This window comes from Phascolarctos cinereus, unplaced genomic scaffold (genome assembly GCF_003287225.1).
Source record: "Phascolarctos cinereus isolate Bilbo 61053 unplaced genomic scaffold, phaCin_HiC Scaffold_3;HRSCAF=262, whole genome shotgun sequence".
Lineage (NCBI taxonomy): Eukaryota > Metazoa > Chordata > Mammalia > Diprotodontia > Phascolarctidae > Phascolarctos > Phascolarctos cinereus.
In genome coordinates this window covers 230,449,985-230,466,784 of record NW_027555736.1, presented here as the reverse complement: position 1 = coordinate 230,466,784, position 16,800 = coordinate 230,449,985, and the positions used below count along the sequence as shown (strand labels likewise).

The following is a 16,800-nucleotide window of genomic DNA, read 5'->3' as shown; positions in this document are numbered from 1 at the left end:
TCTCATGCAGCACTTGGCTTTATAACTCTGAAATACTCTCATCATGCCACAGGGACTGGATCTGTGATTTCAATGGCATAAAGAACTCTCAGAAGAGGAAACTCCTGTCAGTCCCAGATGGTATTTTCTCAGCAGCTTAGAGTCAAAGAATGGCCCAGAATACTCAGAGGTCAAGCGACTTTCCCAGGGTCCCACATCAGTATTTGTCAGAGGCAGGACTTGAACCCAGGTCCTTTCGGCTTTCATGCCTGCTCTTTAGCCACTACTCCAAGATGCCTCAAATATTATATAGTATGATTATCTGTGTTTATGTCTTGACCTCCTACTGAACTATAAATTCCATGTGGGAAAGGCCTGTGTTTTATCTAAACTTTGCATCCAACCCAGCAGCTTGTTCAAGACCCTCATCACAGCCCTGAACATAGTCAGCACTCAATGAATATCTGCTGAATGAAGGAGAGGATAGGAAACAGTCCACTTCAGTGGTTCTCAAAGCGTGGTCTGGGAACCCCTCAGGGTCTCTGAGATGTTTTCAGGGGGCTTCAAGGTCAAAACTATCTCTGTAATCAATACCAAAATATTGAATTATTTCTAATATGCTAAATATTTCTTTATTTTTAACATTCTTTTTTAAAATTTTGAGTTCCAAATTCTCTCTCTCATCTACCTACCCATTGAGAAGGCAAGCTATATATCAATTATACATGTGAAGTCATGTAAAACATGTTTTAATATAATAAACATCAATAAATGGAACCCACATAAGCAAAAGCTCCTGAGGAGGGAGGGTCCTCAATAATCTTGACGAGTATAAAGCGGTCCTGAGAACAAAAAGTTTGAGAACCATTACTTTGCCTTCTACCTCTCTCTTCTTCCTCCTTTTTAGTCTTCTTTTAATGCCCTCTTCCTGGTAGGGGTGGGGGGAGGAGGAAGGAGGGAGGAAGCCCCCTCTTCTTCCATCTATTTGTCATTTCCTTTTTACTTGGTTTTTTTTTTTTTTGCTTTTTTTGGCTCATGTTCCTTTATTTCAGTTAAAAAAGGAAAAAAAAAAGAATGCTACTAGAAAAGTTGCTACGGACTTCCTCCTGGCAAATTAAGTCCACAAAATTCTTACTTACCAGTTCCTCCTCTCCGATTTTTCAGCTGTTTCCTCCCCTGACTGAGCCATAGGAATTCTACCCTTATTTTTCCTCACTTTGAACAGTGTTCTCCCTGAATTTCTTGCAAAGCCCTTAACTGATCCACTGTATTACCCCATCCCTACCTACCTGTCCATTTCACTTCCTCCAGAATCCTATCCTCAATCTTCCTTCCTTCTTTCTTCTCTGAGCTCCCTTCTGGCCCTGCCCCAGTCATTGACGTGAGATCTAGCTACTTCTTATTTCCCAGCAGTATTTTACTCTTAATTTCCTCCTGCTATTTCATCTGTAGCCTGTTTAGTGTGTTGTTGCCACATTCACGTCCCATTTTTACCATTCCGAACTTGCAAGGAGGCTTGGGTTTCCCCTCTTCTTAGCATTAATTCTAACCTTTCTCTCCCCTATTCTAAAACCCCTATTTTTTTCTTTCTGTTTACCTCTGCTGATTTACCCCTTTTGTTTCCTTTTGATCTGTCTTTTCAGCATTCTGACTACAACTATCTGGAACAGTATCCAGAATATACCCCTCCCTTCATATAATATAATTAGGAACTAATACTCTTCACCCCACAGTTAAATATCATTCTTGAGCTGGAAGTCTTACCAATGATCTCTTCATTGCTAAATCTGATCAATGTCACTTAATGAGCATCTACTGATTGCAAAACATGGACTGAGCCCTTGGAGCAAACAACCCTAAAACTCAATTATCCATGATGTCTTGCATTTCTGACTTCTCCCTTGAGTATTAAGATATACCAGTTTCTTGAGTCACAGATTTTGCCATGAATTTGCCACCACCGCCATTCACTATGGAAACAAACACTTTGGCCTTAGGGCAAATCTCAAAGGACTTCAAAAGATTGTCCCAATTATTTAGTTGTACAAAAAGATTTCCTCCATGATGCCTTCCCAGTGTGTTCTAGGCCATAGTGATTACTCAATCATAGACTGTCTTATGACATCTTGTGAAATTTGGATACTATGTTATTATTTAGAATTTAAACTCCTTCTCAATCTGGCTCCAGGCCATCTTTCCAGCTCAGTAGTACATTATCCTCCACACATTCTGCATTGCTATATAACTGACCCACTTGCTAATTCATGTACACAATGATCCATCTCCAGACTCCACATCTTTGCAAAACCTTCCTCATCTTCACCTTGTAGGATCCCTAGCTTCACTCAAAACTCAACTCAAGTATCTCCCACAGAAGTCTTTCCTGACCTCACCAGGTTCTTCTGGACACCTCCCACCCCCCAATTTCTTTGTGTCTATTCAGTACATGTTTAATATTTACTTTTCTGCACATATGTTCTTGACGCTCCTCCCACATACACACTTAGAATATAAGCTCCTTGAAGGCAAATATTGTTTCATTTTTGTCTTAGTAACCAAAGCACTTAGCAGAGTCCTTGGTATACAATAGGTATTTAATAAATGTTTGTTGGAGGAATTACTTAAACTCACTGTTTTTGAATTTTTCAAGTATGCAGTATTATCTTTTCAATCAGATTATAAAATCATTTAGCCATGAACTGTGTATTATACTTTTCTGTGTCCACCAAAATATTATGTTCATAGTCAATGTTTCAACAGTATTCACTAAATGAATCAATTTATTTATATCTGGCACTGTTTAAGTAAGTGGACCATTAGCAAAAGTTTATAAACCCATCCTGTTAACACTATCTGGCATGTTGTAAGCATTTCTAAAATATGTCTTTTGATTAAGTAATATTAAGTAAAGTTAAGATAGGGATAGAAAAAATTCAAATTAAATCTAACTTCTGGGTCACCAATTAAATGGAAGCCCTGAGGACCCCTTGAAAAACTTATCTCAAATCTTTTTGGGCTCATAACAATACAGAAATCATCCCTGATTTCCAACCATTTTGTAAGTCACTCAGTCAGAAGTATCCCCTCCATTGTGGTATGGTGGTTTTCTTAATGAAATCTTTTAGATAGATTATTGGAATTCAATTTTATTATACTCTGTATATAATCTTTTGGCCTAACACTCCCCATTACAGTACTCCCCAATTAAATTATAATTGCAAAATATTGAACCAAGTAAAAATACAATAAAACATACATAATGCTGCTTTGTGGTTTTCTAAGTCAATATGCTGAATTTCAATTTGAGTTTGACAACATTGAACTAAACTATGCTACTTCATAGCTTATCTTTTAAATTGGCAGGAAAAAAATGGAAATATCTATTTCCTATGAATGAAAAAAACCAAGGCACAGAAAAGTTAAATGACTCATAAAATTACTTCAATTAATGATGATTATTTAATCAGCTATTAATTAAATTAATCATGCATTAAAAGCCATTTAACAAGCATATTGCTAAGCTAGAGGAACTCAGTTCTCTTAACTCCTGCCTCCTCTCCATCACCCTTGTGTATACTAGCCCACAACCATCTCACTCAGAAAATACCAGTGCCAGGAATTCAACTTCATATAAGGTTCAACGAAATTATTTCAATCAAAAAGATCCCTAATATCCTACTTTACCCAAACTATCCTCATAAAAATGCATATTCAAAATTATAATCATATGTAGCAGAAGACATATATGAGAGTTATTGGACAGTCATTTCAGCCGTGTCCAATTCTTCATGACCCCATTTGGAGTTTTCTTAGCAGAGATACTGGAGTGGTTTGCCATTTCCTTCTCTAGTTTGTTTTATAGATGAGGACACTGAGGGTGTGACAGGGTAAAGTGACTTGCCCAAGGTCACACATCTAGGAAGTGTCTGAGGACAGATTCTAACTCAGGAAGCTGGGTCTTTCTGATTCCGGGCCTGGGCACTCTATGCACTGTGCCACCTAGATTGCACTTGGGAGTAGATATGATTTTTTCAAATACTACAAGAGAAGAATCTCTAAGCTGTATTTTGTATATTCTTGAGTAGTATTACAGCCTCTCAAGTGCTATAGAAATCCAGCATAAGGTTACAGCCTATTGGATGCCATGGATATTTGCAAAACAAGAAATAAAACTTAACAGGAGACTATTAGTGTGAAAAATCATACTTATTTTTAAAACCACCTCTTAAATACTAGTAATAAATTGCATTATTAAAACTAAAATTTTTTTAAATGAAATGTGCATTTTTCACCACCAGTGCAATTTTCAAAAAGTCCTTCTTTTATCTGAGAAAGAAAAAAAATAGGATCCATCATTTTCACATTGCTAGATGTACCTCCTTACTTAGGGGTCAGTCCCTGTCTGGCCAGTCCTTCTAAATTAATAATAGCTCACATTTTACATGGAGCATAAAAGTTTACAAAATTTCATTTTCTTCACAGCTTCCCAGTAAGGCAGGTGGTGTAGGCATTATTACCCTTATTTTGTAGATGTAAAAACCATAAATGACTCGGGGGAGGGGCAGAGCATCTCTAGTCATCCTGATCTATATCTTGCCACTAGACCCAGATGGTTCTGGAGGACAGAGTAAAGCTGGTAACTTTGCACAGCCCTGCCTCACTTAAAGTCAGCTCACCTGCAAGTCATGACATCTCTTTCCTGATGTTATGGACAAATAACAATCTGTGAATAGTCTGCACTGCCCCAGTGGGGACCCACCTGGCCAGTTCCAGTTGGACAACAGAGCTCTTTTCTTCCTACCTGCCTTCCTTTCTTCCTGCCTGCCTGCCTTCTTTCCTTCCTTCCCTCCTCTTCCTCCTCTCCATAAGTCCACAGAAGGAATCATACTCTTAAACCTGCAGGTGCCTCTGCCCAAAAGAATACAAATTTTGATTGTGAAACTTAGCAAGATATTTTGGGGTTTGTGGACTAGATTTCTTTTTTTATGGATCATGCCTTAAACCCAAATCACTCTGATTCTTGTTGATTGGCCAATAATGGGTCCCAGCCCAAACCTCACTTGGTCATTGTTTGGATTCTGATGGTGTGAGTGTAAAAAGCAATTGTTTCTGTTTGGAGCAGAAGCCCTAAGGGTCTTCCCCTCCCAAATTGATTTTTTTTTATTAAGTAAAAGAGGCCATTCTTTGCTTCTTTTTTTACCTAGCCTTAGTCACTGAGTGGGCATTGCCTCAGACAAACTGAGACCTGGGGAAGACCTTAGCTCCAAAAGGTCAAGGCTCCTACTGCATCTGGAGCCACTGCCAGTCCTCCTGATCTGTATCTTGCCACTGGACCCAGATGGTGACTTTGCACAGCCCACCCTCACTTAAATCCAATTCACTTGCAAGTCATGACATGAGGTCATGGTCTTCTTCAAGAATGAAGGACTAACAATAATAAATGACTTAAGTCAGCATTTGAATCCAGGTCTTTTGATTCTTAATCCATTGTTCTCTGTACTTCCGAAGGTTTCCTTCTTCAGGGCCATTGTACTTAGGGCCCTATTAGTATGAGTTGTGATTTCTGCCACAGAGACCAAAAGTTCAAATTATGTTCAAGGTTTCTGTTTTAATATACAAGAAAATTATTCTTAGTTATATTTCTATCCCAGACTACCAACTACAGAGACCCTGCCATTTTTCAGGAGCCACAGAAACAACATTATCCCTCCTAGATATATGATAAAAGCAATTTCTAAGGAGTGATGGTTTGGAGGGAAGGGGGCAAGGGATAAAGGGAGAGCGTCAATATTTTGCTTGGCATCCAGAATTTAAACTTGAGTCCACTGATTTAGAAGGTAGTAAATCCCTTTTGGTATACTTAGATTATTTTTGTAAGGCTGGTCTTTGAAGGTATTCTAATTATCAACATTGTTCCACTTAACTGGAACTGAGCAAGGACCAAGTAAAATTATACCTTCCCCATCCTACCCCACTCCTCAAGAAAAAGAGATAAAGATATTACAACTATCAGCTACTCTGTAGGCTGACCATTAAGTGGCATAGTGGATAGAGCACTGCAATCAGGAAGATCTGAGTTCAAATCTAGACTCGGATGCTTTAGTTGTGTAACCCTGGGCAAGTTACTTAACCTCTACTTGCCTCAGTTTACTCAGTTGTAAAAATGGGGATGATGATAATAATAGCACTTACCTCATAAAATTAATAGTGAGGATCAAATAAAATATTAGTATAGTGGAGAGAGTAAAAGAAATCCTTTTTAAAAAGAGACACAAAAATGCTATTTAAAAACTAATGAAAAGGACTAATTAAAGAGAAGAAAAAGGAGAATCTACTTGACTAAGACGATAAAAGAGGGGAGGGAATAATTATATAACTGTAGAAAAGCAGGAGAAAAAAAGGAACTAATAGACAAAAACCCAAAGGGAATAGAATAACAAATGAGAAATGGAGATCAAGGGTAATGGGGAAGACAGCCAATGGAAACAGGGCCGCTCTAAGAAAAGATTTAAGTAACTGAAGGAATATAATACTGTGTTTACAGCAGAAAGGGGGGGGGAAATCATAACTTGAAAAAACCTCAATATTAGGGACAGATGGAGGAAAATAGAAAAACAACTCATAACTTTAAATCTTAATGGATTAAACAATCCAATAAAATGAAAAAGATTGACATGTGAATAAATGAAACCGAATAAATTGATGGATGAAATTAATGAATTGAAGAATGAAAACAGATTGGATAAGACTATAAAACCCTACAATCTGTTGCTTATGAGAGAATATTTGTAAAGCACTTAGCAAGATGACTGGAGTATAATAGGCACTTAGTAAATACTTATTCCCTATCTCCCTTTGTCAGCTCAATATATGTCACTTCCTACTTGCAAATGGCAGAGATAGAAGGGACCTCAGAGATCATCTAACCTAATTCCTTCGTTTGATAGGTTAAGAAGATACAGTCCCTAAAGGGTTAAATGCCCTGCCCAGGATTATATAGCTGCATTAGTAGCAGGGTTTCTCCCTTTTCTTTTAGAGGCTGTTGTTGTTGTTCAATCATGTCCAACTTTCCATGACCCCATTCTTGGTATTTTCTTGGCAAAGTTACTGAAATGGTTTGTCATTTCCTTCTCCGACTCATTTTACAGATGAGGAACTGAGGCAAATAGGGGTAAGTGACTCACCCAGGGTCACACAGCTAGTATGTATCTGAGGCTTGATCTGAACTCTGGAAAATGAATCTTCCTGATTCCAAGCCCAGTGTTCTATACAGTATGCCACCTAGCTGCCCCTTTTCTTTTGGATATTATCCTCCAAAACAGGCAGTTATGCATATTAGATAGAATTCTAGACTTGGAGTCAGGAACACTTGAATTCAAATTTTGCCTTTAACGTTTAGTAGTTGTGTGACCATGGACAAATCCCTTAACCTTTCTGGGCCTCAATTTCTTCATGGGTAATACAGGAGTAATAATGAACACTACATGAAATGATATACATAAAGTGATGTATAAACTTTAAAGTGCTATCTAAATATCACTTATTAGTAATGTTAATATCAGCTATTAGTAATAATAGCAGTAGTAATTTCTCTCTCTGCCTGAGTATAGTAGGTAATCTTGGGCAAATCACTTCAGCTGTGTGGGCCTCAATTTCCTCACTTGTAAAAGGATGGAGCTGAACTAGATGATGTCAAAAGTCTCTCCAGCTCTAACATTCTTTGAATCTACTGGAAATTATTCTTAATAAGGTGAGATCTTTGTGTGCTTCTATGTCACATCATTGGCTTCTCCAATTCTGGGGTTTCTACCACACAACCCCCCACCTCAGCCAGAGAAGTCATAGACAAAAGTTGTCTATGATAGAAATAACTGCAGATGGGCAACTACAAAACGATAGCCTTCAGATCAGGATTCTCCTGGGGATTTAAGAGCTGTGACAAACTCAGAAAACCCAGTGCTCATTGCTCCCCATTGGATTCCCAAGATAGAACAGGAAAGTTTTGTCTAATTATGTGGATTAAAAAAACACATCTAGGCCAACGACAAGCTGTTATGGAGAATTGCAGAAACTGCAAACATTTGGCTGAGAAGAAAAGGCCTTCAAAATCATTTGTAGTACTCTTTGAAGCTGGTCTCAAGAAACTCTGCGAATCAGCTGAAGGAGAGAAGCTCACGTCTCATCATTGTCGCCTGAGCCCCTATGCTACTAAAGTAATGTCAGAGCCGTAGGAACAGGGTATGACAAAATAGAGTGTAATAAGAGGACATAGCAGGAAAAAGAGTGTGCCCATTAGCAATATAGGCATGAGAGACTCATTTCACCTCTATAGAAGTCTGTTCAACATAGATAAGCACACAGGTGTGTTTTATAATTTTAACTGTCTATGACCTATTTCCAGGGACACTGCCAGGCAAAGCATCAATATTTCCCCCAATAGGATGAGATCATATCTCTTCTTCCAAATATGACCAAACACCTGAAGGAGTTACATACTGATCTACAGTGAAAGAAAAACAGATGTCAGAAGTCACTGAACCTCCTGCCATTAAGTTCACACATAAACACAAAGGGTCCATTTAAAGCTGTGTTGGAAAGGACATTGGGACTCAGACCTGAGTTCCAATACACGTTTTGCCACCCACCAACTCTGCGACCTTGGGAAAGTCCCTTAATCCCTCTGGGCTTCTGTCCCTCATCTGTCAATTCTTAAGTTCCTTCTAGTTCTCAAAGTCTATTTTTTAAAAGAGAAAAGATTTAATTAAAGAAAGAAAATTAAAAAACTCATTTCTAGAAACTATTCCTCCCTCTTACCTTTAACAAAGCAGAGGCATAAGCTCATTGTGAGCAGCCTATCTGATTCAATGCTCAACCACATTTCTAGACCTGCACTATTGGGAGTGTAAAAGATACTGTCATTGCTTTGGGAGTTGGTGTTTCGTGAAAACTTCATAGTTCAAAGTTCAGTCTCAGCCAGGAGGGTTTAAAACTGCGTTCTCCCCAGCTCGGCTTTACCTCGGTAGCTATAGTAGCCTCAGAGAACCTAAAAACACAACCCTATGATACTTCCATCTTGTTCTCCCTTCTCATAACTCTAGCTCTAAGCCTACCTTGTCCAATTTCAATCATAGTTCTGTGGGGTGCAACTTCAGGTTTGGCCATGGGGCTGGGGGAAGTAGGAAGAACCATCTACCCAAACATTTTCTCATGTTATTCAAGCTGCCCTGGCCTCTAAATTTTCCAAAGAGCTTCCACTCAAACTTTGCAAACAAACTATGTGACAATAGTTCTACCTCAGTCCCCTGTGCCCAAATGCTTGTTGACTGACGAGATTTTCATGTTGAATTCACTCCAACAGCAAAGCTCACTATCAGTGATAGGACCCACTAGGAAGTAAGGAACGGGGAACAGAGAAATAAAATCATGGTGGGATAGTTGGACCCAAAATACAAAACAGATACAAGCTAGACATACCTTTTGAATGAGGACTGCTCATCTGTTCTTTCTTGGGACAGCCAATCAGAGAGGTGACTTTTCTTCTCTGTTGCCCGGGAGAGTTGAGCAAGTATTGCTTTGGTTAATTTCGGGATGTGCTATTGGAAACATAAAACAAGGTGCCTGGCCGGCACTATATATATATATATATATATATATATGATAAAAAAAAAAAAGAAGGAGAAGGAGAAGAAAGAAGAAATACGGACGGCCTGACAATCCAAAGGGTATTTATGTACATTTTCTAAAATGGGATGGGAAATGTACAAGTGAGGTATTTTTCCTTTTCATTTCTTCTAGGATTCATGTCCTCTGGCTGTTTCATCAATGTTGAGTTCCAAATATTCCACTTCTATTCCATTCCTGCCCTTGGACATTGCTCTTCACCCAGGGGAGAGGTGAGAAGAAGAAAACATTTTTTTTTTTTTACAAAGCCAGCAGCGTTGCCTGAGGAGGAGCTGAAGAGGAGGCGATTGCTTTTGGATGGCTACTGAGGTGCCTGGAGGTGGATGCATGGAAACCTGGCCCTTCTCGACCTGTCACTTCTCCAGAGCTGCTGTGGTTTCCGAGCTGGCAGGGGTTGTCAAAGAGGAAGGGGAAGGGGAAAGAAGGGAAGGGAGAGGGGAGAGGTGTGACTGTCGGATGGGGTGACAAACCACAAACACCAAATGGGACACCAAGTCAAAAATCTCACATCACAGAAGTCATCCTAACTAAGTTTCCTTGGGAGAATTCTCCTTCCAGTGCCTTTTTGCCCCCTGGATGGGATGGTATTAGGTTGATTTATTTTTCAAAGAATCTATTTCTCATAATAACTAATTATATAAATAATAATTTTCAAAACCTTACTTCTGTTGGTTCTTTGTCTCCAATCTCTCTGTTAGTGCTCTTATCATTTTGCCAATAAATATGAAAAATGAAAAAATTGACTCTACTTGAGTTTTTTAATGGTTTAGGGGAAATGTACACCCCCATCTGTCTGTCCCCAAAAGATAATCCACATGATTTCTGGTTTCTAGAGGGAAAAAAACCCTGTAAATCAAAGTTCTCTCTGAGGGAAGAGGGAGTCATCCCTTGGAGTTTTTGAATTTTTAAATAGTTTGTGCTTTTGGTGCTTATCACCAAAACTTGTGGTGGGAAGTGGGGGAGCGGTAGAGGTAAAGGTAAGGGGATGTGAGAATATGGAGGACGTGAGGAAAAGGCAGGGAAGGTAGTGGGATGGGGACGGGGGAGGAAATCTAAAGTTCTATTTTTTTAATGGGACCAGAACAACAACCAAAGTACGAAGGGCTACCGCCCATGGCCCAGAGTTTGTTGACTGGATTTAGCAGCCGCCTTTTTTGTCTGCTGTGGGAGAGCCCCTGCCACTGTAGCGTCCTCCTCGGCTGGAGCGAGGTTCTTCCAAATCATCCTCGTCAAAGCCGTGGAAAGTTGAGGTGTCACTTTCAGACGTGGAACCGAACAAGTCCTCCGTACTTCGTGCTGCGGCCGCCGCCTCCTTCTCCTTCCTGCCTTCTCCTCCCAAATGAGCTGACATGTATGATGAATATATCAGCACATGGGTTAAGCAACAGACAGCATTATTCATATTAATATCATATCATTACAAGTTTATTCTTACCACTGTTAGACAATGCACCATTTTGAAACTCAAAGGGATTGAATGTATACGACCTTGTGGTGTGCTATTGTGCACCAGGACAATGGGAGCGTTTTAGAGGCAGGGGATTTGTTTTGTTGCTTGTTTTTTTTTTTTTTAATGAGAAAAGATCCCTGTACCACAGTACAAGTATCCAAAGCTTCTGGCAGTGAAAGGGTCAGTGATGTGCTTTCCCCACTCTTATTCACACCCCAGCCAAGAGAATGTTTTCCCCTGACTGCTTATAAGCCTGCACAACTTAAAGGCTGTTTGGCTCTTTGCACAATGACTGTCCTTCAGTTTGGCAGCCCGTTTCACAAATTTATTGCTGTCAGATAGCCCATTAGAGGCATTTAATCCTCTCCCAGTTTATTTTTATTTTCATCCATTTCTCACTCCAACCCTTCCACCCCTGTCTGCTCTCTCACTCCCGCATCACGTAATTCATTTCTACCTCCCTCCCCACCAAAAACAAAAACCTCACTGTAAAGTCTAATGAGTGATCAAAGAATGCACTCTCCTGTTTACAATTGGAAAAAAAAAAGACCAAGACCATCTAACCAGGACACACACACATATTTCAGCCACTTAAAATGCCCTTAGTCAAGAGTCTTGGTACTCTCAAGAGTTCAAAGCAGTATTAAGTCCAACTGAAGGTGGTACATCAGGTGAGAAAGAGTAGGGACTAAAAGTGAAGAAATTTAATCATTGTATAAAGTACTAAAATCTACAAAATTGCAGCTGACACTTCTCCACATTCATAATGGGCCCCAGGAGTGTCTCCAGCCATTATAATCCCAGTCACTGAAGCTGCCAGTTTCAAGCACCTCAGGCCCTAAGGGATAGTGGAGGTAGAGGGAAAGGTGGGAAAGGATAAATAGCTCTTCTTGGTTCCTATCTCTTCCCTGAAGAGACACCAGAAAGGCTATCCAGAAATATCATCCAACCTGCCTTCCCAAGCTTGACAAACGGAGCCATAAGCCAATCCCAAAGCAGACAGCTATTTGACAGATATTTGAGATAGACATTGGTTGAATGATCCATACAAATAAAATCCTAGGTTAGTATCATAGAAGTACGGGGACCATAAGATAATCACCTATGGTTTTTTAAGATAAGGAAGCAAATTTGGGAAGGATAGCTGAGAAGTTTCAAGTGGAGAGTCACTTACTCACTCCTGTTTCCACCATAATTCAGTTTCCTGAGGGGAAAAGAACATGGAAAACTCCTGAAAACTACTCTTGTTTCCCCTCTCCCAGTTCTACCTGAGATGGAAGTCTTTGCTTGCTATGGTACAGGATCATTATATATTATATATTTCTACAGATGGGGTATGTGGGTTTTTAATATGTTCACATACATATACACACATAAAAATACGTGTATATTATATGTGGAGAGAAATATGTGTGTTATTGGCTTTTTTAACTATTTGTCGATCAGAGTCCAGCAATTACACAGGTTCTGTCTGCCCAAGCTACCACCTGTCAGAGTTAGAAGTCCAACACAATAACAATTGTAGACTGTGTCTGGAAAGCAACTGAACAAATTACTTCCAGAAGAAATTGGGTAGAGTTACATACAAGCAAACCACTCTGTCATTGGGTCTGCTGATTTAATGCTGAGGTCGTGGGGACTGGGAACTGGAATCCTTTGTTAACATCTCACTTGCCAGCTCTACTAGGTCTACATCTGTATCAACCTTGACACCCCAAGACAAAAGGTGCAGGCTAATGACTATAGTAGACAAAACAAGGGAAGAAATAAGGAGTAAAAGCAATTCAAGGAGTAAGAAGCTGCCCCATGCGGGCTGGGAGAGGAAAGGAAGGTTGAGGGGACCATTCCTCACTGCTCTGCTCAGAGTTGGCTGAAACATCCTGATGTGTTTTTTAGCTTCTAGTCAGAAACACTGCAGTCACTTAGCGGAGACTGAAATCTCTTGTCACCTTTCACCTTCACTGCTTGGACTTATTCTGCTTTGCTCCATAGGGAAGAATTAGGACAAATGAGTGGAGGTTACAGGGTTACCTTTCAGCTCAATATAAGAAGAATTTCCTAATAGAGCTATTTTTAAAATGGAATGGACTACCATGTAAGGTAATGAGTCCCCACTTACTGGGATGTTGTAAAGGGGATTAGTGCTTCAGTTGAGTTTGGACCTCAAAACCTTCAAGGTCCCTTCCAACTCTGAGATTCTGGGAGTCTATTTATAACAATATAATTATTTAAAATAGCCTGTCTGATCAACTCTGACAAATTACAGATAATGACTTTGGTAGTATCAAAAAGCAAAATAAAACAAAATAACAACTTGAGATAAACCATAAAGACCTAAATTTATTTTGAAAACGAAAGGACAAGACCAAATGGAGCACTTCTTTAAGTCCTTGAAAACAGGAACAATGAAAAAAAAAAGGTTACTAAGACCATTTAGCAGCATCTAAGCCCTGCCAGCCCCTACCTCTTAGCCTCTACTCTGCTGTGTTTTCTTTGGTCTGGTCTACATGAGAAAATGTATGGAATGTATGGCCAATGGAAGTGTTGTTCATGCAGCTACTACGAAGCCCAAAGGTCATGAATGTCCAGACATGACCAGTCTTCCAGTATCATTCTTGGATACTTTTACCCACTGACTCCCTTATCCCCCATTCCCACCCCAACCATTTCCATTAAAGCAACAGCTCTGCATATTGAGATGCACCATCACCTGATAAAGGAACACAAAAAGGCTTTAACTCAGTGTGATCTGGTTCCAACTTATTGTCTTCCACAACATCAATAACAACAACAACAACAACAACAACAACACACACACACACACACACACACACGCACATCAAAGAAACCTGCCCGTGGAAAGGCCAGAAATATATCAGTAACTGCTTCCTACCCTTTAGATTTTTTAAAAAATTGTCACAAAATTCTAAGAAGACCTGAAAAATGGCAGAACCACCATCATTATTACTACCCTGTATCATTTCCCCTCCTGCATCTTATCCTAGATAGCTGAAAAGTAAAAACACGGGTTGTTCCTAGGTGCCTGGGTAAGAAAGCTCCCCGAGGGCAGGGTAGGGGTCACACTTACCAGAGCGTCCACAGTCTGCACAGGACACTAGTTCCTCTGGCCGGCCACTTTTTTTGTTCATGCTTGAACCTCCCAAGCAGAAGTCACAGTAATTATTGGGAATGACAGTCCCATCTGGTCCTTTCTGGGCTGTGGAAGAGATACCAAATCCCAATTTTAAGTGCAAATGAAATACACTGTCTTCTCCTTCCCCCCACACCATAGAAAGTGGAATATCTAGGGGTATGACAGGAAAATATGGTGATTTGGGCTAGACTTCCTTTATCTTTTTATTTCCATAGTTTTAATTCCTTGCTGACTTCTTTTGTTGTTTTCTCATTTGACATATCTACTTGTATAATAGGGATTATTTTTATTTGAGAGATACTCTAGTCCCATCTGGCTATACTCCTCAGGACTTTTCCACCAGGAAATTCTTCACCCTGCAAGATCACTTTAGCCCTGGAACTAAAACTTCATCAGTACTCTCTGCCTCTGGGGACCCCCCCCATTGGAGGGTAGAGGGTGGAGAACTCCTCCCAGAGTTAAGGAGGAAGTTAAGGAGGATGTCCAGTTCCTCCATCTCTTCATTTCCCACAAGGCTTCACTCTTTTGGACTTCTCAATCATACCCCATCCCCTCCAGCCATGTACTTCTTCCCTTACCCCTTGCTTTTCAGCTTACTTTTATGTACTGTAAGCTCCTTAGGGGCAGTATCTTTGATGTGTATTTAAGCCTAGATGATAAGAGGTTTTGATGTATGGAGAGGTGAGAAATTATTCTTGAGAAGAAAAAATTTCTCCAATTTATTTAACATTGTATTTTTCACATCCCTCCAATAAAATACAAGCTTTTTATATGTAAAAGAAATATTGGGTTTTTGTCTTTATATCCCCAGTGCCCTGGAGATAGTTTGTGCTTAATAAATATGTGTTGAATTAAATTGAAATAAAGAAAAAAATCATTATTAAAATCTATTTTCCAGTATATAACATATATATGTATAATTGAAACAAATATATAAAATTCCGGGTTATTCTCCAACCAAAAAAAGGGACAATTTATATGAACTATTTAAAAAAAAGAAATATAAACTATCAACAATCATATGAAAATGCATCATATTATTAATATTTTTAAATTAATTAAAGCAATTCTAAGATTTCACCTCATATTCAAAATGGCCGATATGATTTAAAAAAAAGAAACAGTCAATGTTGGTGAGGTTGTGAGAAGTCAGGTACACTAATACCCTTTAGTGAAACTATAAATTTTCCCAATCATTCTGGAAAATGGCTTTTAATTATATGCAAAAAATTACTAAACTATTCATACTGACCCTGACTATGTGACTGATGCCACTACTGAGTATGTACTGTAAGGACGTCAATCAAAGGCAATGAGAAAGCTCTTCTATGTGCCAAAAATATTCAAAGCAGCACTTCTGTGCTAGCAAAAAACTAGAAACAAAATAAATGCCTAATTATTGGGGAATGGATGAACAATTGTGCTATATTAATGTAAATGGACAGATGATTGCTATACCTGCTCATCTTTCTTAAGAATTTTTCTTTTTCTTTTTTTTTCTTTTTACAAGAAAGAGTATGGAAGAAGGAGGAAGGAATATGATTGTGATGTAAAAAAGATATCAATAACATTTTTAAAAGAAATTAGGATTTAATGTGCAGTGCTTCATATTAAATTAGATCCAGGTTCTAAGTTAAGAAAGCTTGTTACTAATATCTAAACTTGGGCATTTGGGGGCAATTTTCCTAAATTCTTCTCTGTTCTCTTCATAGTTGAACCACCTCTTTTCCATGTAACACCTTCCCCTCTTCAGTTCTTTGCTTCAGAATTCACTAATGCTTTTATCCTGTGAATTTGTATGTTATAGCAATTAGGATGTGTGTTTCCCCTTACCAAAATGAAAACTCTGTAAGAGCAGCAACTAAGTTTTATCCATTAATAAATAATCCCTTATTATTTTACCAAATTTTGTATCTCCCCCTTCCATTTCCATCCCCACCATACTCTCACACCTGACAAAGTGTTTTGCACTCAGAAGGTGTTTAATGAATGAATTGATGAATTAATAATAATAACAATCAGCATTTATATAATGCTTCAAGGTTTGCAAAGTGCTTTATATATGTTAGCTCATTTTTTTTTTGTTACTTAATGGTAGCCCTTTTAATGGGTCTCAGAGTATGACTGGTTATTCTTTGCCTTATTACAGCTAAAATGTTCCCATCCATCCTGACTGTACAGATTAAAGCCTCTAATTAGAAACTCCATTATTTTGTTTGATGTTTTGTTTTTTGTTTGTTTTTGCAGTTTAAGTACTCTTCCATAACAGCTTCAGTTGTCCCGCTGGAAGATATTTGAAATAGTTCTGCTCAATGGGACCAGGAAGAATTTCCCCCCACCGGATCATAAAGGCAGTTATGTCCTGCACCCCCTTTCCCTTCCTGAATTATCCAAAACCAAGAGGTAATACTGGTGATATTGGTGGCTTTCATGACATAACGATGTAAATGAATATGATGACTGTTTTTATACGGTTTATGGGAATATAGTGAGGAAATGTGTTATAGTGGATAGTGTGCTGGACCTGAAGTTAAGA

At 38.9% G+C, this 16,800-nt stretch overlaps 1 protein-coding gene across 4 annotated transcripts in view; it reads right to left on the bottom strand.

The window, feature by feature from the left end:
- The window catches only part of DPF3 (double PHD fingers 3), a 406,344-nt gene that overhangs the window by 64,763 nt on the left and 324,781 nt on the right, over nucleotides 1-16,800 (bottom strand). For 2 of the 4 annotated variants that reach the window (XR_002324471.2, XR_002324470.2), the window contains exons 8-9: nucleotides 14,199-14,327; nucleotides 9,454-11,004 (exon numbers count right to left, since the gene is read on the bottom strand). Coding sequence is in view for 2 of the 4 variants with exons in the window: in XM_020986373.2 (XP_020842032.1) it covers nucleotides 14,199-14,327 (129 nt within the window). In the remaining 2 variants the exon portion in view is untranslated. The remainder of the gene's footprint in view (nucleotides 1-9,453; nucleotides 11,005-14,198; nucleotides 14,328-16,800) is intronic. The other 2 variants (XM_020986373.2, XM_020986372.2) reach the window with 1 other exon arrangement.